This window comes from Jaculus jaculus, chromosome 12 (genome assembly GCF_020740685.1).
Source record: "Jaculus jaculus isolate mJacJac1 chromosome 12, mJacJac1.mat.Y.cur, whole genome shotgun sequence".
Classification (NCBI taxonomy): Eukaryota; Metazoa; Chordata; class Mammalia; order Rodentia; family Dipodidae; genus Jaculus; species Jaculus jaculus.
This window is the reverse complement of record NC_059113.1, coordinates 39,973,263-39,995,763: the sequence shown is the minus strand read 5'-3', so window position 1 is coordinate 39,995,763 and position 22,501 is coordinate 39,973,263. Positions and strand designations below refer to the sequence as shown.

Sequence of the window (22,501 nt, the reverse complement as noted above, 5' to 3'; positions counted from 1 at the left end):
CAGGAACCTTCTAGGAAAGCTTTTATTCCCATTGGTTGACCCCTTTGGCCCCGAATGGTTAACCCTCTTCTGGGACATTAAGCTTCTCCTTCACCCCACAGGCCACCACAGCAAAAAAGAACTCGGGGAAGAAGGTACGGATGAACACAGCCGCCTTGGGGATGGGGTTGGCCATGAACACCTCTTGTTTCTTCCTCCGCACAGTGCGCATCACCTCCTCCGCCACCTCCGTTGGGTGTACGCCATAGGTCAGCTTCCTGAAAAGGACTGAGAGCCCAGGACAGGGTTATGGTTTGGGCAAGGAGCAGGTGGTCCGATGCAAGGTCACCCACAGGCGCAAGCGTCCCTGGTGTCAGGGTTTCCGGGATACTCAACCATCTACTGGCCTTGACCCTGAGGAAGGCACATCACCCTCCAGACCTGCATCTTTTTTTTTTTTTGTTTGTTTGAGGTAGGGTCTCACTCTGGTCCAGGCTGACCTGGAATTAACTCTGTAGTCTCAGGGTGGCCTTGAACTCATGGCGATCCTCCTACCTTTGCCTCCCGAGTGCTGGGATTAAAGGAGTGCGCCATCACGCCCGGCATCAGGCCTGCATCTTTATCTGCCTTGGTCCTGCTTTGGTATTGGCAGTGGGAGGGGCGGGAGGAGCTTAGGCAGAGTGAATGGAGCTGTCATTGGCAGTGGTGAAGCTGTGTCCATGTGAGCATCCGGGAGCCACTTGATCTGCGCCCCACCTTGGCTCCTGTTGGCCCCTCAGTGTAGACCTTGCCTGAAGCAAGGTGTAGAGTGCCTACAGTTGGTCTGTTCTAGGATAATAACGTACATTCACTGTGGGCTGCCAAGCCAGAACTTTAACTCCTCTCTGAAACTCTTTTACCCCTCATTTTCTAAAGGAGAAACAGACACAGAGCAGTAAAGGAATTTGCTTCTGGTCTGGGCAGAGACAAACTTGCCATGCAGATGGTCTGCCAGGAGAAGCTTCCCTTCCTCTTGCCTGCCTCCTCAGAAGGTGGGTGGCCTTTAAAGACCAAGTCCTGACTACTCTGCATGGGAAACAGGACCAGAGGTGCAGAGGCTGGCAAAGCCTAACAGCGGGTGAGTGTCTGCAGTCTGCAGCGTGGGTACCTCTATGCCTCGTGCCTAAAGCTTTGGCCTTACTTCTCCCAGACTGGTACTTCAGGAATAGCCTCGGGACCAATGAAACCACAGGTCTCCTCCTCCCTGCCCCCACCCTCAAAGCCTTCAGCTCCCCTCTGAACTCTTACATTTCCAAATGGAGGCTTCCCAGTTTCCTTGCTCTGGATAAAGGTGATAGGAGCGGATAAAAGTTGGGCTCACTGTGCTCACCACAACGTCGTATTCCTCAACCTCAGCTCTGAGGCAATCAAAGAAGCCCAGGGCAGCGTGCTTGGAGGCCGCATCTGGAGGAAAGACCAGCCAAAGGTGGGTGTAGGAAGGACCTAACCCTGCATCTCAGGGTTCCACTCGGGACCAGAAGGCAGACATGCGTATGTGTCCATGCTCAGAGCTGGACAGGACCCGCAACCCCCCTGGTTTACACAACTACAATTAAGTGACACACACCATCCATTTGAGCCTGTTCCTGTGTTCCACTTGTCTCCTTAATGGTCCTCTAGAGCCAAGGATTTACCAACTATGGGGTATTCAGGAGACATACATGCAGACCTTTTCCTTGCCATCATTGTCTAACAGTACAATACTGACACCTTTTAACTTAGATTTTACATTGTGTTTACTTAGCATTTACATTGCACTAGGTACTGTAAGTAATTAAGAGATGGTTTAAAAATCCATGAGAAGCGACCCATCGATTCTAGGCAGATACTATGTTGTATGTAGGAACTTGAGTCTCCTTTGATTCTGGTATCTGTGGAGGTTCTAGAACCAGTCTCCCTGTGGGTACTGAGAGATGGAAGGACACTGAGTGAAGAGGGAGAGGAGCCATCATGCCAACTTTGTGAAGTGTGAAGGAGAAGCTGAGGGATCGTGTGAATGGCACCAGGTTCCACAGCCAAAGGTGGAAGAATGAGGACTAGAACTGAGGCTTCCTGTCTCCTGTGTCTCATTTCTACCACTCTTGGGCTCACTCTGAACTCAATCCTGCTTGAGTAAAATTAGTTATCATAGTCATTATGGAAGTGCAAACCAGTACTACCACAAGCTACTTCTTCACACCACTAAGAGCACTAAAATAAGATGGAGAACCACAAGTGCTAGAAAGGAGCCGAGAAATTAGAACCCCCGGGCATTGCTAGGGGGCCTGTAAGATGGTGTGGCTGCCTTGGAACTAGCTGGGAAGTCTCAAATATGTCAATATTACCCAACAGGTGACTCAACATATCCTGTCCTTATAGGAACTATGTGCATGACCACAGAAACATTATTTAAAGTAGCCAAAAAGTAGAAATAATACAGATGTCCACCAACAGGTGAATCGATAAACATAATATGGTGTATCCACATGATGGAGAAAAACTGACACATGTGTAACATTGTGCTAAGTAAAACAAAATCCATGGGCTGGAGAGATGACTCAGTGGTTAAGGTAGTTGCCTGCAAAGCTTAAGGACCCAGGTTTGATTCTCCAGGACCCATGTAAATCTAGATACGCAAAGTGGTACATGCATCTGGAGTACATTTGCAGTAGCTAGAGGCCCTGGTGTGCCCATTTTCTCCCTCTCTCTCTCTCTTTCTCTCCAAGGATATACAAATGGCTGCTGCGGGGGGGGGGGCAGTCAGGGATTTCCTTTTGTGGTGTAGCCATTCACACATTGCCCATACTTCTCAAAGTAACTTCTTTTTAAAAATATTTTATTTTTATTTATTTATTTGACAGAGAAAGAAGGAAAGAGAGACAAAGAGAGACACACACAGAGAGAATGGGTGCACCAGGGCCTCCAGCCACTGCAAACAAACTCCAGACACGTGCACCCCCTTGTGCATCTGGCTAACGTGGGTCCTGGGTCCTTTGGCTTTGCAGGCAAATGCCTTAACTGCTAAGCCATCCCTCCAGCCCTGAAAGAAAGTTCTTATCCAACTTCCTGTAAGTAGCTTCAATTAAACTCATTGGTTCACCAAACTAGATTTGAGAGGAATTATTTCTTTGGTCTGTTGTTGGCATCCTATTTAAGGCAAACAGACAAGTATTCATATTTCCCAGGAAAGATTAACACAACAGGGACATAAAGAAATGGAAGTAGTATGGTTTCTGCCTTCTTGAGAGGTGAGAAATTTCCCAACAGATCCTGGGAACAAACACGTGGAATCTCCTTCCCACACATCTCACCTCTGGAGTTTCCCATCTCCTGGGATCCTCCCCCTTTGCTCTTCTCCTGCTTCCTTCCTCAGAGCATCTCTGTGATTCCATTTCGTGATGTGTCCCCATCCTTCCTGTTCCCAGTTCTAACCTTTCCTGTCCTCCAAGGGGCAACTTCACAGAGGCAGGGGCATTTCAGCCAGGGCCGTGCACTTGTGTACGAATGTGACCTTCCTTTGGCAGTGCCATGTTGAGGAACCTTATCTGTTATATCTCAGCATCTCCCCCAGCATTTCCCTGGGGTACCAGCAGGCCGCAGGTGCTCAAAAGATGGGAACTGAGGCATGAAAGAAAACCCATCAGATGGACCTCATCTCTGTAGGAGAGAGACACGCCACATGCCCCACCCGTGTGCCATGTGCCCAGTGTAGGCCTAACAGGGCTCATCTTAACACATACATACGACGTCAACAGGAAACACTCCTGTTCTTCTTTTGTCTTTTTGTTCTTGGCAACTTACAAGCTGTGCGAAACGGAATCCCAAACTTTGCTTGGATGTTGTTCACTAACACGATCTGGCCTGTCCTCCGGGAGATCATGTTGGGAAGCAGGACTGAAAAACACAAGGATCCCAAGACATCTGAGAGAGGCAGGCAGCAGATGTGGACCCTTCCCCACAGCCCCTTTATCATCACTCGCTTCTGCTATCTCCAAGGCAATTTGACTGCGGGGCCAGACGTGGAGGGGTCCTGGAAGTCACTGATTCTGTTTCCAACTGGTGCATAGCTGGGTGATTTGAAATGACCCACAGTGTACACTAGGTAAATGACTGAGAATTCAACAGTAGGTAGGTAAGCCTTGCTTGCCTTCTTCCCTCCCTTCTCCCTCCCTCCCTCCCTCCCTTTCTCCCTCCTCCATCCCTCCTTACCTCTCTACCTCTCTTCCTTCCTTTTTAATTATTTGAGAGAGAGAGAGAGAGAGAGAGAATGTGCAGGGCCTGCAGCCACTGCAAACGAACTCCAGATATATGTGCTAGCTTGTGCACCAGACTTACGTGGGTCCTGGAGAATTGAACCTAGGTTCTTTGGCTTTTAGCCAAATGCCTTAATCATTAAGCAAACCTTCCAGTCCTTCCTTTCATTTTGAGACAGGGTCTCACTATGTGACCCAGGCTGGTCTCAAACTCACAACCCTCTTGCTTTAGCCTCCCAAGTTCTATGCCTTTGTACCTGGCTGAAAACTTGTTTCTGGAGTGCCATTGTAGAAACACCAGAAAACATCTTTCTGTCCCAGGTGCCTCTTCCCCACGCTTACCTCAGAATGGAGCTGGCTACTGGGCAGGTGATGAGCGTGAGCTCTCCCTGCCTCTGCCAGGGCATGCTGCCGCCTGCATGGGGCCATGCTCCATGATTGCATTCGCCCTCTGTCTTGTTGAAATGCACATTCGTGTTTTGACAAGGAGAGGGGACTTCAATTTGTGATTCTCTCCCACAGCTTCACTAGCTCTAATCTTTCAGACTAAAAACGTGCATCTGAGCCCAGCCACAAGAAATCTCTACTTGGATGTCTTCTAGTCCCTCAAAAAGGTCCCCTAGGGAATCACTAGTTCCTCTCTAAAGGGTCACACATTCCTACCTTCCTTTTTTTTTTTTTTGAATAGGTGAAAAGAATACTGGATCTCTTGCAGTTTGGTAATAGACCCTTTGTCTTCATCTCTCTTTCTCTCTAGTTCTCTTGCATTCCACGCAGGTCTCAATCTCAACATGTAGCCAAGCAAGACCTTGAACTTCTTATTCTTCCACCACCACCTTCTGATTACTGGGATTACAGCCGTGTACCAGCACACACCTGCAATGTTAGGGTTCAAGCCCAGGGCTTCATGTATGCCAGGCCAGCACTCCACCAACTGAGCTAGAGCTCAGCCCTTCTTCATTTCTAAAGACAGAACCTAGCCGGGCGTGGTGGCGCACGCCTTTAATCCCAGCACTCGGGAGGCAGAGGTAGGAAGATTGCCATGAGTTCAAGGCCACCCTGAGACTACAGAGTTAATTCCAGGTCAGCCTGAACCAGAGTGAGACCCTACCTCGAATAACCAAAAAAGTAAAAATAAATAAATAAAGACAGAACCTTTTGGACAGGCAAATGTAAGGAATGGAGTTCAGCCACCTGGCTTGAGCCACGAATGCACCTTTCTCCTAAACAACGTAATTAACAACTTGCTGGCAAACTGGGACCTCCACCTGTACTGAGCTGCTCAAACACCCTGCTCCAAACAATCAGTTCGTGTTCTCCTCCCCCAGCACCTATTAATTGTAATTAGTATCTATTTAGATACGTTCTTAATGAGAACTGGGATCAGAAGAGCAGGGCCATCAACCTAGCCTGGATTGGGGTGAATGCACAGTAAAGCAAACTGCCCTCTAAGTGAACTTTAAGGGACCCCCCCCCGTTTCCCATCATGTGCTTATGTATAATGGGGCATATATAGATTAAGCTCAGGTGTGCCATGGGGAGGACCATGTGCAGTAGAACAAAGTTACATAAGCCAAACTTGTGAGTCAAACCATAGCACCGCTTAAATGATGCCCTTAGCAACTATCCTCCCCCAAAAGTCCCACAAAAAGAAGTCCAGACAATAACCAGGGTCCTTGAGTTGTCTCCACTAAAATGACCTTCTACTCCTTTGGCATATGTTAAACCTTTACTAACACTCTGCTCTTTTTTTAAAATATTGTATTTATTTATTTGAGAGAGAGAGAAAGAGGCAGATAGAGAGAAAGAGAGAATGGGCATGCCAGGGCCTCTAGCTATTGCAAGTGAACTCCAGATGCATATGCCCCCTTGTGCATCTGGTTTATGTGGGTCCTGGGGAATTGAATCGGGTCCCTAGGCTTTGCAGGCAAACGCCTTAACTGCTAAGCCATTTCCCCAGTCCCACTTTGTTCTTAATAAAGCTCTTTGCTTCTTAACTGCTTGTGTGTGCAATTATTTGAGTGAGATACCCAGAACTTGGAAACATCCAGAAAGAGAAAGTGTTGGTAACAAAACAGGGACAAAGACACGAAGTGAGTGTTCCAAAGAGGTTGAATTGGAGGGAAGTGATGGATGCGGGCCTAAAGACAGGAATATCGGGCACAGCATGGGTGGGGGGGGTAGCATTTCAAAGGGAGAGGTGAGAATATGCAAGTAACACTTCTAAAATGCAATTTTTGGGAGATTTTTTTTTTTTTAATGAGAGAGAATCAGTGCACCAGGGCCTCCAGCCACTGCAGTTGATCTCCAGATGCTGCACCATCTTGTGTGCATGTGCGACCTTGCATGCTTGCATGCTTGTGTCGCATCTGGCTTATGTGGGGTCTGGAGAGTTGAACATGGGTCCTTAGGCTTTTCAGGCAAGTGCCTTAACCACTAACCCATCTCTCCAGCCCCAAAATGCCATTTCTGTGACCAGCGTTTACAGTGGGAGCATTGAAAGCTTTTGCTACCTAGAGAGTTTTTGATGCGGTTCAGAGTCTTGTCCATAATTAGATGGCTGCCTGGCTGCACCACAGATTCCTTCCTAGCATCTAATGACTGAGAGACCCAGGAGAAAATGAAACTCATGAGACCTTTGGTCAAGGTGATGGGTCCGAAGTAATTGGCATCCATAATCTTTTTGTCGAGCTCCAGAGAAATCTTGTGGGCAGGCCCCTTCACCTTCACACTGGCATTGTTGATGAGGATGTCCACACAGCCATAGCAATCCAGGACCTCTTTGGCCACATCTTGGACACAGCTGATGTCAGCAAGATCCAGGAGGACCAGCTTTGGGGTGAATGTCTGCTGAATCAAGGAAGAGAGTCAGGACACAGTAGACCTTGGGGGCCTCAATCTCATAGCCATTGCTCTGGACATTCAGAGTTTATCATTCAGAGCTTATAAATACTATAAGAACAAAATGAGACAAAAAGGCAGATGCAGGAATGACCCCGGGATGAGGGAGGTTGCTATTCTTGAAGACAAGGGCAACAGTAAATAGAAACAAGAATGTGCAGCAATAAATCTGAATTGGAGGAGGCCAGACTTCCAGAATGGGTAATTATCATCTTGGACAGCCAGTGGTTCCCTTTGGAGGCCATGTTCTGTTCTGGTGGTGACACCACAGCCCTTTGTAGAAAGTGCTTCCCAAATTGGTTTACTAGCTATCAAAAACTCCAGTGGGTACAGCAGTCAGTGACTGCATTTTTGACTGAACCAAATCAGTATTTATTTATTTTTATTATAAATTAAAATTTTTTTTACTTATTTATTTGAGAGAGGGAAAGATAGATAGATAGATAGATAGATAGATAGATAGATAGATAGATAGATAGATAGAGAGAATGGGCGATCCAGGGTTTCCAACCACTGCCAACGAACTCCAGACACGTGTGCCACCTTATGCATCTGGCTTACATGGGTCCTGGGGAATTGAACCAAGGTCCTTTAGCTTTGCAGGCAAGCTCTTTAACTGCTAAGCCATCTCTCCAGCCCTTTATTATAAATTTTTAAAAATATATGTATTTGAGAGAGAGGCAGATACACACAGACACACACACACACACACACACACACACACACACACACAGAGAGAGAGAGAGAGAGAGAGAGAGAGGGAGAGAGAGAGAGAGAGAGAATGAGTGCACCAGGGGCCTCTAGCCACTGAAGACAAACTCCAAACACATGCACCACCTTGTATGTGTGGCTTTACATGGGTACTGTGGAATCGAACTCAGCTCCTTATGCTTTGCAGGCCAGTGCCTTAATCACTGAACCATCTCTCCAACCCCCAAATCAGAGTCAATACAATTATATTTTGGGCAAAATACTACTTCTGATCTGTGTCCTTTAAAAGAAGTTTCCCATTATGAGCCAAAGTTGTTTGGGAAGGGCATATTGTTCTCCGAGTTCTTTTTGGAGATACCTGATGTACAACAGGATACCAAGGTTCTGAAAAATCCTGATGGGAAGAAACCAGGCAAACTTGGCTAAAGTCAATATTTTCTTCACACGATTGACCACACAACCCTGTTTTTAACCCCAGATCTAATAACATCCTACAAAACACACTTTGTGGGAATTCTGTGTTGTTCTAGCTAACTCAGCTCCTCAAATGCTAGACTGAGCTCTGAATCCCTTTTGGTGTTTCCAACCTCTAACTCAAAGCTCAAGAGAAGACTGAAATCCTGCAGAGTTCCTTAAACCATTTTCCCGAAGAGCTGAGAAAGCTGCAGTCACGTTGACATAAGCATTCATGTCAGGATGACTGTTTAGGAGGGAGGGGACTTATGTCCCTGATTTCTTTGATGGAGATAACGCTTGAGGGTCTTGTTGTTTGTCTTAAAATCAGCTATTTATAATAACAACTCAAAACAGGGACATCCCCTACCCTCTGCATTCTTGCTCAGTCTGACTTACATAGTCGGGGAGTCAGTAACAAAGCTTTGTCAAGGTGAGTGATCAAATAAGTCATCCCCTTAGGATGGGGGGGGGCAGGTCTATGTGGAGGTCAGTGGGACCATCACCTCCCATTCTCCCATTTCCCCAAAGTACATTTTCTTAGAGCTGCTCGTTTGGAACCAGTGGAGGCTGGGGTTACCTCTGTGAACTCCTGAATGCCTTACCTTGCTGGGGTCAGCCACACTGGTCAAGGCATTGTACAGGCTCTCCAGCCTCTCCCAGTTCTTCCCGCACAGCACCAGTCTCGCCCCACCTGCATGGAACACCCGAGCGCACTCTGTAGAAGAGAAGTGGGGAGGAGGGCGGGGGTCTTCGATGTGACAGAGCCACTGGCAGGGAGACCCCCTCTTAGGAACTCATGAATTCAAAGAATTCATAAGTCTTACCACAGTGAGGTCCTTTCCAGTGGTCATTTCATTCAACCTGACTCCCCGAGGTAGACCTTTCTGGGGTACTAAGGATTGAACCTGAGGCCTTGTGCATGTTAAGCAAGTACTCTGGCTCTGAACAACCCCCACCCCCAGGCTAGGTTTTCTGTTTGTTTGTTTGAGTTTATTGCTGTGTCCAGCCTCAGCTTGGTTTCTTCTTGTGAAGGACAGCTCATAGTGGGGTAGCTGGATCACCCGAAATACTTCCTTCTATTGAGTTGAAAGACAGCCAACCCTGTCCACTTAGCTTTTAGGACCACAGCCCAGAGACACCTCCACAGAAAGATAATGACAAAGCTACCATGTTTGTCCAAACTGAGAGGGAATGCAGTTAAGGTGACTGGATCCCTGGAAGTAAAAAAGGCAGGAAACTCTACACTTGCAAGAAATCAAGACAATCTGACTTCTTATCTCTTGCCGAGTTTCCTAGACCTGTTTCTCTACAAACAACCAGGACCCCTCCTGGGAGGGAGGGCTTTCATTGAATTTAAACATTGTGGTTGGTCAAGTTCAGACCCTGGAACTTGGTGTCAGGGCTAGCCTCTTCCTGAGACAGTCCCTAGCCCTAACCAACCAGCTGTCTCCGGGTTCACCAGAGCTGCTAAACAACCCACTGTAAGGTTGTAAATCCCTTTGTGAGGGGAGGGCATGCTTTCTGAGTTGTCTGATCACCTGGCAACTTCCATCTGTGGGTAAGTTTTCTCCTTGGCTCGCCCAGCCGGGTTAAGCACAGGGGAGGCCCCTAGCCCTTACTCTCCACACAAGTTCTTTATCTCCTCCAGCTCCCGACATAGCAGGAACTCCTTGAACTTTCTTTTCTCTTTTTTCTTTCCATGGGTTTCCCAGGCCCTCCACGTGGGATCTCTAGCCATGTGGGTGCCTTTCCATGGCTCTGTATGTCCCTCAATAAATATAACAATGTAATAATTATCCTTCTTGGTCTTTTTTTATCCAGTGCTTTTTAAAAAACTTTATTTTATTATATTTGAGAGAGAGCGAGAAAATGAGCATGCCAGGGCCTTCAGCTGCTGCAAATGAACTCCAGATGCAAGCGCCACCATGTGCATCTGGTTTGCATGGGTCCTTGGGAATCAAACCTGGGTCCGTTGGCTTTGCAGGCAAGCGTCTTGACTGCTAAGCCATCTCTCCAGTCCTTATCCAATTCTTTGCTTAAAATTAGAAATGAACCTAGGGTTTGGGGTTCAAGGACTTTCCTGGGCCCCGAGCACCCAATTACAAAACCAAATGCCCTCCTTTCCTCTACATTTTCTCTGTGAATAGATATCTCCACCAGGTCCTTTTATTTTTAAGGGATTTTCCTTTTTATTTATTGTAAGATTGGATTCAAGAGGACACTGAAGGCTGGAGAGATTGCTTAGCAGTTAAGGTGCTTGCCTGTGAAGCCTAAGGACACATGTTCAAGCCTCCAGATCCCACATAAGCCAGATGTACTAGGTGAGGCAACTGCAAGGTTGCACATGCCCACTAGGTGGTATAAGTGTCTGGAGTTTGATTTCAGTGGCTGAGGCCCTTGTGCACCAGCTCTCTCTCTCTCTTTTACTTTCTCTAAAAAAAAAAAGGAAAAGGAAAAAAGAAAGAAAGAAAGGAACAAGAAGACACTGAAGTGGCTTGTTCCTTAAGGTCACAAGCTTTGTTTAATATCAGGAGAGAAAAATTGGGGGATTCAAGGTAGAGGAAAGAAGCTTTGTACAGCCCAGAAAGAGAGGGGTGATGTTTTTCAAAGGCTTCTGTGGAGGGGAGGATTCTTGCACTGTGAGGAAGGCCTTTTAATTGTGTGACTCAGGGAATGCAGGAGCTCCGAGGAACAGCGCAGCTGCTACACACACATGGCTCAGGCTTGTGTGACCTTTGACCGCTTAGGGTTGAGTGTCTGGCTAGCCTGCCTTGGAGTCAGTGAGAATTATAGACACACAGTAGCATGCTAATCAGTTTCCTAGTGGGAATGACAGAGTTACAGATGGAGTCACAATAAGATGCAGAGAGGGAGATTGAGGCACCTTGGCTAGGTTCTAAAACTTAATATATTTTGACCTAATTTCTGAAACACTTAAAAATAGGACTTTCTCAAATGGGCAATAGCTGGTAGGTACACAGTATTCAAACTGTTAGAAACAGAGAGACATGCTGACTTTTCTGCCAAAGGGTTAACAAGATAGAGAAACCCAGCTCTTGAAGGACAGCATTTTGGGGGAAGTCCTGAGCCAGCCACCGTGCAGAGAAAGAGAGGCCAAGCACGCCTTGGAAGCAGTGCTTCTGTTTCTGCATCTGGTAAACTGGTCTTAAACCTTCCCTTCCTTTACCCTAGAAACTGTTGTTTTTATATTTTAGCCAACCACGTGAGATTGTGAGGCCAAACTCTGACTCCGAGTAACACCAGGTTCCTGCCTGCACGAGGAAATATCAAAATGCCAGCAGACCACATGCTGTTCTGCTTGCTTGCCAGAACTTTGTCAAAAGCTACACACCCAGGCTGGAGAGATTGCTCAGTGGTTAAGGCAATTGCCTGCAAAGCAAGGACCCAGGACCCACGTAATCCAGATGCACAAGGTGGTTCATGCATCTGGAGTTGGTTTGCAGTGGCTGGAGGCCCTGGCGTGCTCATTCTTTCTCTCACACTCTCTTATTCTCTTCCTCTGCCTCATTCTCTCTCTCAAATAAATAAATAAAAATAAAATATTTTAGAGCTGGAGAGATGGCATAGTGGTTGAGGCACTTGGTTGCAAAGCCAAAGGACCCAGGTTCAATTCCCCAGGACCCATGTTAGCCAGATGCACAAGGGGGCACATGCATCTGGAGTTCGTCTGCAGTGGCTGGAGGCCCTGGTGTGCCCATTCTCTCTCTCTCTCCCTTTCTCTGTCAAATAAATAAATAAAACTTAAAACTTTATTAAAAATACATTATTTTAAAAAGCTACACACCCTTCTGCTGAAATAATAGTAAGTTGTAAGAGCAGAAGCGAAGTGACAAAGGACTGTGAGGAAGAGAAGGAGATTGCTGTGCGGCGGGGAGCTTGGTGGGGTCTAGAACAGGCGTACAGGCCTGGAGGTGTGGCTCAGTGACAGAACACTTGCCTACTATGCAGGAGGCCCTCAGCTCTGCAAAATGAGAAATAACTAACAACAGAGCAGGTAAGTGGGGAAACCAGGACATGAGCCAAGAAGCCTGATGTCCATTTTGGGGGGAATTTCTCTCTATACTAGGCTCTCTTGGCCAATCCATACTGGCGAGAGGGAGCACGGCAGGGCCACTGTCTACGACCCATTCACATACTACCTCTCATAATGGTGGCACATATCTCCAAGGTCTCACTAAGTTGCCCAAGGATGGCTTTGGACCTGAAGTCTTCCTGCCTCAGCCTCATGAGTACCAGGTATTACAGGCCTATACGACAAGGCTCAGCCTGGTGTTATTCGTTTTATTGTTGTTTTGATTGTTATTCTTATTCTTGACACAGGGTTTCACTATGTAGCCTTGATTGGCCTTCAACTCAGTTATCTTCCTGCGTCAGCTACCTGAGTGCTGGGACTGTCGGGTGATATCTCCTCTTCTTCGTCAGTCTGACTAGATCTGCCACTGAGGCAAACTCTTGGTGTGTCTGGGAGGGCATTTTAAAGAGGATCAACAGTGGGAGAATCCCCGCCATGAATACTGAATGTAGGTGGCACTACACCATGGGTGGGGTCCCGGGCATAATAGAAGGGAAAAAGAAGAAAGCCAGCCAAGTGCCAGGATCCCTTGTCTCTTTGCTCTGTCTGCCAGGATGTGAACTGAGCTGCTCATCACGCCTTCCCTGTCACAATGGACCAAACCTGCTATAACAATGAGCCTAAATAAATCCTCACTCCTTTAAATTCCTCCTGTCTGGTAATTGTGTCACAGCAAAAGTAATATGTTGAGCCCGGCTTGGTGGCACACGCCTTTCATCCCAGCCCTCGCTCAGGAGACAGAGGTAGGAGGATTGCCGTGAGTTCGAGGCCGCCCTGAGAATCCAGAGAGAATTCCAGGTCAGCCTGTGCTAGAGGCTAGAGTGAGGAGACCCTCCCTCAAAAACTAAAAAAAAAAAAAAAAAAAAAAGCAGTATGTTCTGTCCATTTTTTTTTTTTTTTTTGAGTCAAGGCCCAAGATGGCCTTAAACTAGCTTTGTAGTTGAGGATGGTTGACTCCTTACTGCCCTGCTTCCATCTCCCAGGTACGGATATTACAGGCAGGTACCTCTGTGTTGGCTTTATTTTTACCTATGTGTTTATGAGCTCAGCTCAACATTTATCTCTTGTCAAACACTTTTACACTGGCCTTGTCTTTTTCAACTAATAAACATACATTGAGTCCTTCCTTTTACATTTCATCAAACCTAAGCTGCCAGGGAGTATGTAAGATGCTTCCTAATTTCAGAGATAGCCAAGTGAGACAGGATCGCCTGGAGGGACTGTAAGAGGCTCTTGACTGAAAGGCGGTCTGATTTCAGCAGCGTTTAAAGGAGAGGACTTTTCATCTTAGGAGTTGTCAGAACAAGGCAGCGCTGATGTTTGCTTTGTTCTCCTTGATCAAGTACAGTGGTGAGAGATTTTGATTGTAATTTTTATGATAGGCAAAGAGTGTACAAGGTAACATAATGCCAGACTTGGCCGGCTTGAAGGGTTTGGGGCCTGGCTTGGTCTGTGCGTTTGATTTCTCAAGCATCCGAACCTGAGCTGGCTGCTTGCTACAGCTCAGGGTTACCCACAGAGTTCATTCCTGTTCTACGGTGCACTACGGGCCATGTGTAGCCCAAGTCATACACTCCATGCCCTTTTCGTTTTTCTTGCCTAGAGCTTGAAATGAAGCAGTTGGAATCAGAACCGCTATCATCAGTGGCACATCAGGAAAGGCATTTCCTAAGGTCACACACACACACACACACACACACACACACACACACACACACACACTCACCCAGTTTCTCAAGTTACTTCTGAATACTGAGACTTCATCCCTTTTAGCTTTGCATTTCTAGCTGGGAGGGGAGGCTGGGGGTATAAACGAAACATAGTAAAAAACAACACCGACCACAGGCATGGCTGACTGCCATCCTCTGAGGTTAAGAAGAACTAGTTAGTTAATTATTAGGTAGATAGTTAGAAAAGAGCTCATAAGAGAAATGTTAAATGGATGTCTGCTGACCGCCTGGTACACAAGTGAGTTCTTATGTTGCACAGGCCTGCCGTCTGCTGCGGTGGTACCAGAATCCAGTGTCTGATCCAATCTCATCCAATCAGCTCTCTCACCTCCTGCTCAGGTGTGCTGATCTCCTCCTGATCTAGCACCGCACCCCCCCCCCCCCGAGCCCAGACCAATCAGCCCCTCTGGCATCTGAGGGTGAAGCCCACCTCAATAAGATTATATACAGAGCCTCACCAGGTGGGCAAGCCCTCTTTTGGGTGGCTGTTGCTCTCCCCCGGACTTCTAGGTTCCTGTCCTGGTAAGCCTCCCCTGATAAGCCCTGCTGAATTGAGAGGAGGGGGGACCCCTACTCCAACACGGGCTCTCTACCCCTTCTTACCCCCATGGCAAGAGATCTCTGCTCTTTCTTCTCTTTCCTCTCGAAATCCCTTTTTGTGTTTCAGGCCCGTGCTCACTTTCCACGTGGGCTCTCGGAGCACGTAGGTGTATCCATTTCCCTTCCTGGCTTCATGGACCCTTCCGCTCCCTCATGTATTCCTGAATAAAACTGTAATGGTTCATAACTTACCCTCGTTGGTCATGTTTTATCCAAATTATTTGGTAAAGCAGACGCGAACTCAGGGCTTGGAGTTTGAGCCCTCTTCCTGAACTCCCATAGACCCTGTTGCAAGGTGTATCCCAGAGGCCTGCTTTATGTGGTGACTGCCCACTGGGATTTCACCCATCCTCATGGCATGGAGGTTGGCTCCCTCGGGCACAGCCAAGAGATTGAACAGCAGGTTCTGAGGGAAACCTAAGAGGAAGCTACAAAAGTTCTCATGGTGGCTGGGGGTGGTGGCGCACACCTTTAATCCCTGCACTTGGGAGGCAGAGGTAGGAGGATCACCATGAGTTTGAGGCCACCTTGAGACTACATAGTGAATTCCAGGTCAGCTTGGATCAGAGTGAGACCCTACCTCGAGAAACTAGAAAAACAAAACAAAACAAAAAACAACAAACCGCCAACAAAAAGCCTTACAAAACCAAGGGGCATTCATATTACACAAGCCACCTCAGAAGGGCCTCCGAAGGGTTGTGAGTGTAAGTGCCTTTAAGACTGGCAGAAGCAGCTGCATGTGGCACACAGGGGTGGTGGGTACACAGGAGTTGGCATGATCTGTCTGAATTCGTTTAGGCCGTTATCACTAGTGACCCTTGAGTGGCACCCACGGTTAGACTTCCAGGTGCGTTTCCATGTGCTCTGCTGTTAGATCACAGGCAAGGCGCACGAGCACCTCTCTATCGCCACAGGCCGACTTTGTCCTTTACTCTGTAATGCTCACGGCTACAGGAAATCGACTAGCATCCTCCTGGGATTCTGTAATTCTCGCTTCTCCAAAAGAGGTTATCAGATTCCCCAAATAACCAGACCTTAAGAAACTAGGGGCTACAGGTGACCCGTCACAGGCATGTACATCAATAAGCCCATAACCCCTACTGAGAGACAGGGTGACTGCCCCATGAAAGCCTGGGCTCTCTGTGCTCAGCTTCCCCATGACCCTCCCATCTCCTGCTCCCTACAGGTGACGCATTATCAGGGTACCTTCCTCTCCCACAGAAGCCTTCACATGGACATCTTTTCTCCTTCTGGGAAGTCCAAAGTCTCTTTTTAGATCCTAAATTCACCCTCTGCTTGGCATGACAAGAGATCTCATGGCCTCAAGTCACAGTTCACGTCAGTGCCTCCTCTTGAATCCGACCTTACACACGCATGTATGAATTCATTTATTGTTCATAACTATGTTCTGAAACTGGCTGCTCTCACCCCCTCTCTACAACAAGAAATCCAAGGCATGCATGTAAAGTTCTCAGCTAGTATGTGCCAGAGCCAGGAACTGTGTCATTAATGGGGACTCACAACCAGTATGCAGCCCCAGCTAAGGGCTCTGCATTTCTAGAAATAACCAAGTTTGCAACCCCAGACCTTCAGTGCTATCATTCATCCGGCAGGAGCTGAAGCTAGGAGGGAATACAGGATTGACCCCTCCTCAGGGCCACCCTGCCTCCACTGGTCCCTCAGGACCCAGATGGGGGCATGCATCAGGGCGAAATCAGCTTACCCCTGCCCAGTCCCGAAATGGCATCAGTGATGACCACCACTTTGTTCTGCACGGTGGACTTGGACCACAGCCTGGACACCTCCTGGTAGATGAAAAGGAGGCCGCTGATTCCCAGCAGCAGCAGGGGCAGTATCAGGACAGCCATGATCCCCATCTTGCTCTGGGGTGGGGGTCAACAGGAGGACAAAAGATTGGCTTTTCGGGCACTCTGATTGTGGCACCCAGGGTAGGGGAATGCCTAGACTGCAGGATACATTCCCTCCAAGCCAAGAGCCTCTTTTCCAAGGAGCCTGGCTCTACGCAAGCTCCCAGGGAGGTTGAACTCTGAACAGTGAGCAATCCCCAAATGTTCAACAAATAGGAAATTACTCACAGTGTCTCCGAAAGCAAATTGAGTCCAGGGGCCTGCCCTCTCCTAGGGTTAATTACAAATGTAATTAAAATCGGTCTGCATTGTTGGAATGAAATGCCGTGTGTTAAGGCCACTTGCTTGGACCTTAATGGTTATTTATAACTCTCAGTTGCACTAAAGGGCTTTTCAGGGTAAATATAGTGTCTATTCTGATACTTGGGGACACATGCTGGCCGGGTCTGATTTCAGAGCTCTTGCCAGCACTTTTAAAGCTCTGCTGGCTTGCAGGATGATTAGAGTTTCCTCTGCAGTTTGGGCTGAGCATTAGGGATCAGTCCTTGGGATTTTCAGCAGAAACATCCTTGCCTTCTCTTCTGTATCACATACTTTATAGGCTATGCAGACTCACACGGCAGGGAGCCATCTGACCTTCCCTCCCTGACTGGGGATGAAAAACAGAGCAAACTTGGTCAACAGGATGGAATGAATTTCTTGGAGGTGTGACATTAAATACTGAAAACAGCACTATTCAGGGAGTCTTTCTTCATGTGCTGAGCATTAATCATCTGTAAAGTCAGAATAAAATAGCCTTACTTTGAAGGCCTCTTGGAGGTCAAAATATCCTTTATGATTAAATATACTAAGTATGTATCCCAAATGTTAACTATCTTAATTATAAAAGGGAACTGTGTATGGTTAAAAATGGAGATGCATACATCCAATGCAAGTGCTCAAACCAGAAGACCCATCACAAGAGCATCCCATTTTGGGCTGTAAAGACCATGGAGCTGACCAGAAGTGGGGAAAAAACAGCATGTGAGGGTAAAGGTGAAGGAAACTACTTTTCTTCCCCGGAAACTAGGAATAACCAAGAGCATTAAAAACCTGTCTCTCATTGACTTTCATTGACTTTTAATGCATTAAAAATTGCATCTCTTACCAGTGTGGAGCTTGATAAATTAAAAGTGAATACATTTAGATGACTAACACCCAGACTGGCATGCACAGCTCTGACAACATATACACTCTTGTCATGTCTTTTTCTAGGCCTGATGGGGAGCTGCCTTCCATCTTCTAAATGCATATATTTGTTGTTTTGTTTGTGTGTATTTATTTCAATAGATTTACAAAGCTGGCACTTTTGATATGTGTGTTTGCTGAAGGAGACCCAGGAGCCCGTGTCTCATCAGCAAATGAAAAGAGCCTTGGCGAGATTGTTAAATTAAATAATCAGGAGGCCAGTGGTATGAGGCTGTCTTCATACCTCGAGTTTCTAAGTAACAAAGCAGAATTGAATACAGACATATCTATATCATGATATAGATAGATCTGTAACGTATAAGTATATATATAAGTATATATTTACTGCTTTCTACACACAAGTTTCAGCAATCACAACCAAGCTTCAGCTAATTTCGGGTAGTCAGTTGATCAGACCATGCCTAAAGGAGGCCCTCTCAGCTGAAGTTAATTAGATGATTTTCCTCTGTGACTTCCATGGGCACAGCTGCAGTCAGGTTCACATTGCTGGTAGAAATCACCCGACCAAGAGCAGCTTGTGGGAAAAAAAAGGTTTATTTTTAACTTACAGACTCAAGGGGAAGCTCTACAATGGCAGGGAAAAATGATGGCATGAGCAGAGGGTGGACATCACCCCCTGGCCAACACAAGGTGGACCATAGGAACATGAGACTGTGCCAAACACTGGCAAGGGGACACTGTCTAGAACACCCATAAGCCTGCCCCCAACAATACACTGCCTCCAGGAGGCTTTAATTTCCAACTGTCATCAGCTGGGAAGACTAATATTCAGAATACCTAAGTTTATGGGGGCATCTGAATTGAACCACCACAGGTACCTATAAAAGCGTGTTGCTCACATGACTGGAAAGAGCTTAGTTCTGATTATTTCTGATTCTTAAATTATTCTCCACTCAGATAAGCTCTGTTCAGCTTTATTTGTCTGGAGTTCTGCCTTTCTGACCATCAATATGCTTGATGTTGCTGTTTGATCAAGTCTGAGGAAGGGCTATGTCTTAAGTGATGGAGAGTGCTTTGCGTTTTCAGCTCTCCAGTAGACCTACCATCAGTGGTTCGGTCGAGTATCAGCCCGGGAAGGTGGTCCCTGAACCAAAATGCCCTAGGCTTTATACTTTGAAAGCAGTCTTCCTTGGTATTTGGAAGGAAGCTGCTGCAAGACTAAAAGATGGCTGGATCCACTAGCCTGCAAAGTCGTTATTAAATGGTTGCGTGACACTAAGCCCCTTTAATTTTCCCAGGTAGCCCTGGTGGTAAGAAGAAGGGCAGGAATGTAGGGCCCTTGGCACACACTTCAGCCTTCTGAATTTCAAGGGCTTCATCTGGAATGGAGAAGCTAACACGGGTAGCGCAGCCCTAATCCAAAGATTTGACACCTAAACTTACGCCACTCAAAACTTTTTTGTGTGTTGGCCTGACTCCACAAGTAGAAAAGTCCATAATAGGAAGCTCGGTTCCATGCATATAATGAGTTAAAATGTTGTGTAAAATTATGATCAGATGGGGCTGAGTAGACCGCTCAGTGGTTAAAGGCCCTTGCTTGCAAGCAAGCCTACTGGCCCAAGTTGGATACTCTTTAGCACCGGACACAGAGACATAGGGGTCTGTAATCCCAGTGTGTCTGCCACAGTGGCAGGCAGAGCCAGGAGAATGCAGAAGCTTGCAAGGAACAGGGGCAAAACAATGAGAAAAACCTTGTTCGAAAAGATGGCAGAAGCTGAGCACGGTGGTACATGCTTTTCATCCATCCCTGAACTTGGGAAGCAGAGGGTTTCTGTGAGTGCCAGGACAGCCTGAGGCTACAACATAGTGAATTCCAGATCAGCCTGCAATTCGCTTGCAGTGGAAAGAGGCTCTAGTGTGCTCTCTCTTTGCAAATACATAAATGAGAATATTTAAAAATAAAATTTAAAAAGTGGAGAGAATGGTTTGACCTTCTTTGAGAGATGATACCAGTATAAGGTGATAGTAAACTTATGAAATTTAAAACCATGTGTAGCAGACAGTTTTGGATCACTGAGATGAACTTCCAGAACAGGCACAGTAAGGAAGGAAGGGATTTAGTGAAGATAGAGAGAAAATTCTATAACGGCAGAAGAAGCTGGTCTGCTTTCACTGGCCCAAGCAGAGAGAGAAAAAAGCCATCACCAAAAAGCAAGCAAGCATACTACAAAATACAAAACAGAATTCAGCCACTCTGCCTATCTTTAGACCGGAGTTCCAAATCCACATCTTAGGGCTGGACCCTAAGAAACCACCCAGTGACACCTCCTCCAACCAGGTGGCTGCAGATCTAAATTACAAACTTTAATAAAATCCTGACTATTTTGGGGCCGTCCATTCAAACTACCACACCATGAAAGACAATTTCCTACATTTTACGGAAACATCTACAGGTGGTAAATGTGTAGAGGGGCTTCTTAGTTCCTGGGAAAGCAAAAGAAAGAGGTGTGAGAGAGAGGGACATTGTACATCTTACATTTTATTTCTCTTATTTTTATTTTTTTCCAAAAAGGGAGGTCAGTGGCAACCATTACAAAACCTTTTCTTCTGTTTATTTTGAGTGGTGGACACATGATTGTCCCATTTATTTTATTTATATCAAAAGTTTCTAATTGAAAAGAGAAACAAAACAGTCCAGCTGATGAGAAAGAATCAGATGGATTCTATCTGATATTCTTACTCCCTTATCTGTCCTCTCAAATTCTCTTGTTCCCATGGGGTGGAAGGCGTCACTCTTTCTGCTTCGTGTGACAACTTACAAACAGCCTATCTCGCTGAGACAATGGTGTTACCATGAGTGGAAGATATTTTTGGTCAACTTTTTTTTTTTTAATTTTTTTTTGTTCATTTTTTATTTATTTATTTGAGAGCGACAGACATAGAGAGAAAGACAGATAGAGAGAGAGAGAGAGAATGGGCGCGCCAGGGCTTCCAGCCACTGCAAACGAACTCCAGACGCGTGCGCCCCCTTGTGCATCTGGCTAACGTGGGACCTGGGGAACCGAGCCTCGAACCGGGGTCCTTAGGCGTCACGGGCAAGCACTTAACCACTAAGCCATCTCTCCAGCCCATTTTTGGTCAACTTTAAGTGACTCAATTGTCCTTTAATCTTCATAAAACGGAGTGATTTTCCAATCTTCCCTTTCCTCCACACTCCACACCACACTGCCATGTTTCTATAGTTGTCCCAGAGGCAGGCAGCTCTCAGAAACTTCTGTGTCCCACCCAGGGCTTAGCTCGAATATGGTGTTAAGTGAGGCAAGAATGCTTACGTGAGCAACCCGGCTCCAGCCTCATCGTCCGGTCCTGCTAGCCTTACGCTGGCTCTGAAGGCCTCTCAGGAGAACTTCCCACTGTGCTTCCCCCGGGGAGCTCACCTGCAGCATAGCGGATGGTTCCTCTGGAAACATGGATCAGAGCTGGTTGAATGACTTTAGGGATGAATTCACCAGTTCTAGAAAAATGGTTGATTCCTAACACCCAGTTTTTCATCTGTGAGCCTTGTTCATCCTTGCCCAACCATGTTGTGACACCTGTCATTCTTTGCCACCTGGGCATGAGGGACACAGGACTCTTTCTCCTGCATTTCTTGGCCTGCCAGGGGAAGGAAGGCCACTGTGGGCCAGAGCTGGTTTGGAGGAATGATGGGTTCATTGTGCATAACAGTTGACACCCTGGGCGCCAGCTTGTCTGGTGTAATAAGTAGATACTGGATATGCCCAACAGGCATTTTGCTAATACTAACTTCTTTCATTTAGGAGAAATGGTGTTGTGACTAGGACCCTATAGACACCTGATAAAATTCACTGATGAACCAAGAACCTTGGACTAAATTGCTGCTGATCGTTCGTCCTTGGGCTGGCTCTCTTTGGGGCAGTGTCAACGGACTTTTCACTATCCTTCCACCAACTTATCTTCAAGGGACCAGCCTCTAGTGTGTCCTTGTATGCCCACAGTGGGCATTTACCTTGGCAGATACAAACAGTTAATCCTTTTATTGTATTTAACAAGTGCCAAACCTTTCTCTGTGTACTAATACACTTGGTCCTCACAGTCTTTCCAAGAGGTAGGATTATTGTTTTCATTTTCTAGATAAGGAAGGTGAGACATAGAAAAATTAAGTTACTTATACCAGGTCAAAGTGAGGAGCCAGTTTTTTATTTATTTATGTTTTGTTGTTGTTGTTGATAAAATACCTGATCAAGACAACTTAAAGGGTGAGGGACATACTTTGGCTTTTTTATGGTTGGCTGGTTCCACTGTTTCTGAGTGGTGTGGAGGCGGAACACTGTGGTTGAAGGGCATGGTAGGGGAAAGTTGCCTGCTTCGTGCAGCCAGGAAACATAAACTGAGAGACAGGGAGGCGCCAGGAGTAGGATACACCATTCAAAATCATTCTCCTTGTGAGCTACATCCTATAACCATCCCCACTTTCTTTTGTTGTTGTTGTTTTGTCCTGGCGGGGTTTCACTATAGCCCAGGATGACCTGGAAGTCCCTTTGTAGTTCTAGACTGGCCTCAAACTCACAGTGATCCTCCTACCTAAAATTACAGGTCCTCCATGCACGATGATGCACAGCCGACATTTTACATTTTTCTTGAAAAGAAAGCGAAATGACTTTAGAACTCAAGAATCACCCTTGA

The 22,501-nt window shown here is 46.5% G+C and overlaps 1 protein-coding gene across 1 annotated transcript; it reads right to left on the bottom strand.

The window, feature by feature from the left end:
- Window positions 1-58: 58 nt before the first annotated feature.
- On the bottom strand, window positions 59-16,878 carry Dhrs7c (dehydrogenase/reductase 7C). The gene is made up of 7 exons (XM_004663137.2): window positions 16,838-16,878; window positions 16,465-16,624; window positions 8,921-9,033; window positions 6,887-7,100; window positions 3,799-3,891; window positions 1,267-1,422; window positions 59-267 (listed from the first exon to the last, which is right to left on the bottom strand). Exons 2-7 carry the CDS (start codon window positions 16,616-16,618, stop codon window positions 59-61), a joined length of 939 nt encoding a protein of 312 aa, XP_004663194.1. The 5' UTR covers window positions 16,619-16,624; window positions 16,838-16,878.
- Between the last annotated feature and the right edge of the window lie 5,623 nt (window positions 16,879-22,501).

What these genes read in the sequence shown, in the direction of transcription:
- Dhrs7c (XM_004663137.2), bottom strand. Translation starts at nt 16,618, where the DNA reads ATGGGGATCATGGCTGTCCTGATACTGCCCCTGCTGCTGCTGGGAATC. An exon ending in CATTTCGGGACTGGGCAGGG is followed by an intron (nt 9,034 to 16,464) that starts GTAAGCTGATTT and finishes TCTCTTCTACAG; the next exon opens with AGTGCGCTCGGGTGTTCCAT. An exon ending in GTGTGGCTGACCCCAGCAAG is followed by an intron (nt 7,101 to 8,920) that starts GTAAGGCATTCA and finishes TCCTTGATTCAG; the next exon opens with CAGACATTCACCCCAAAGCT.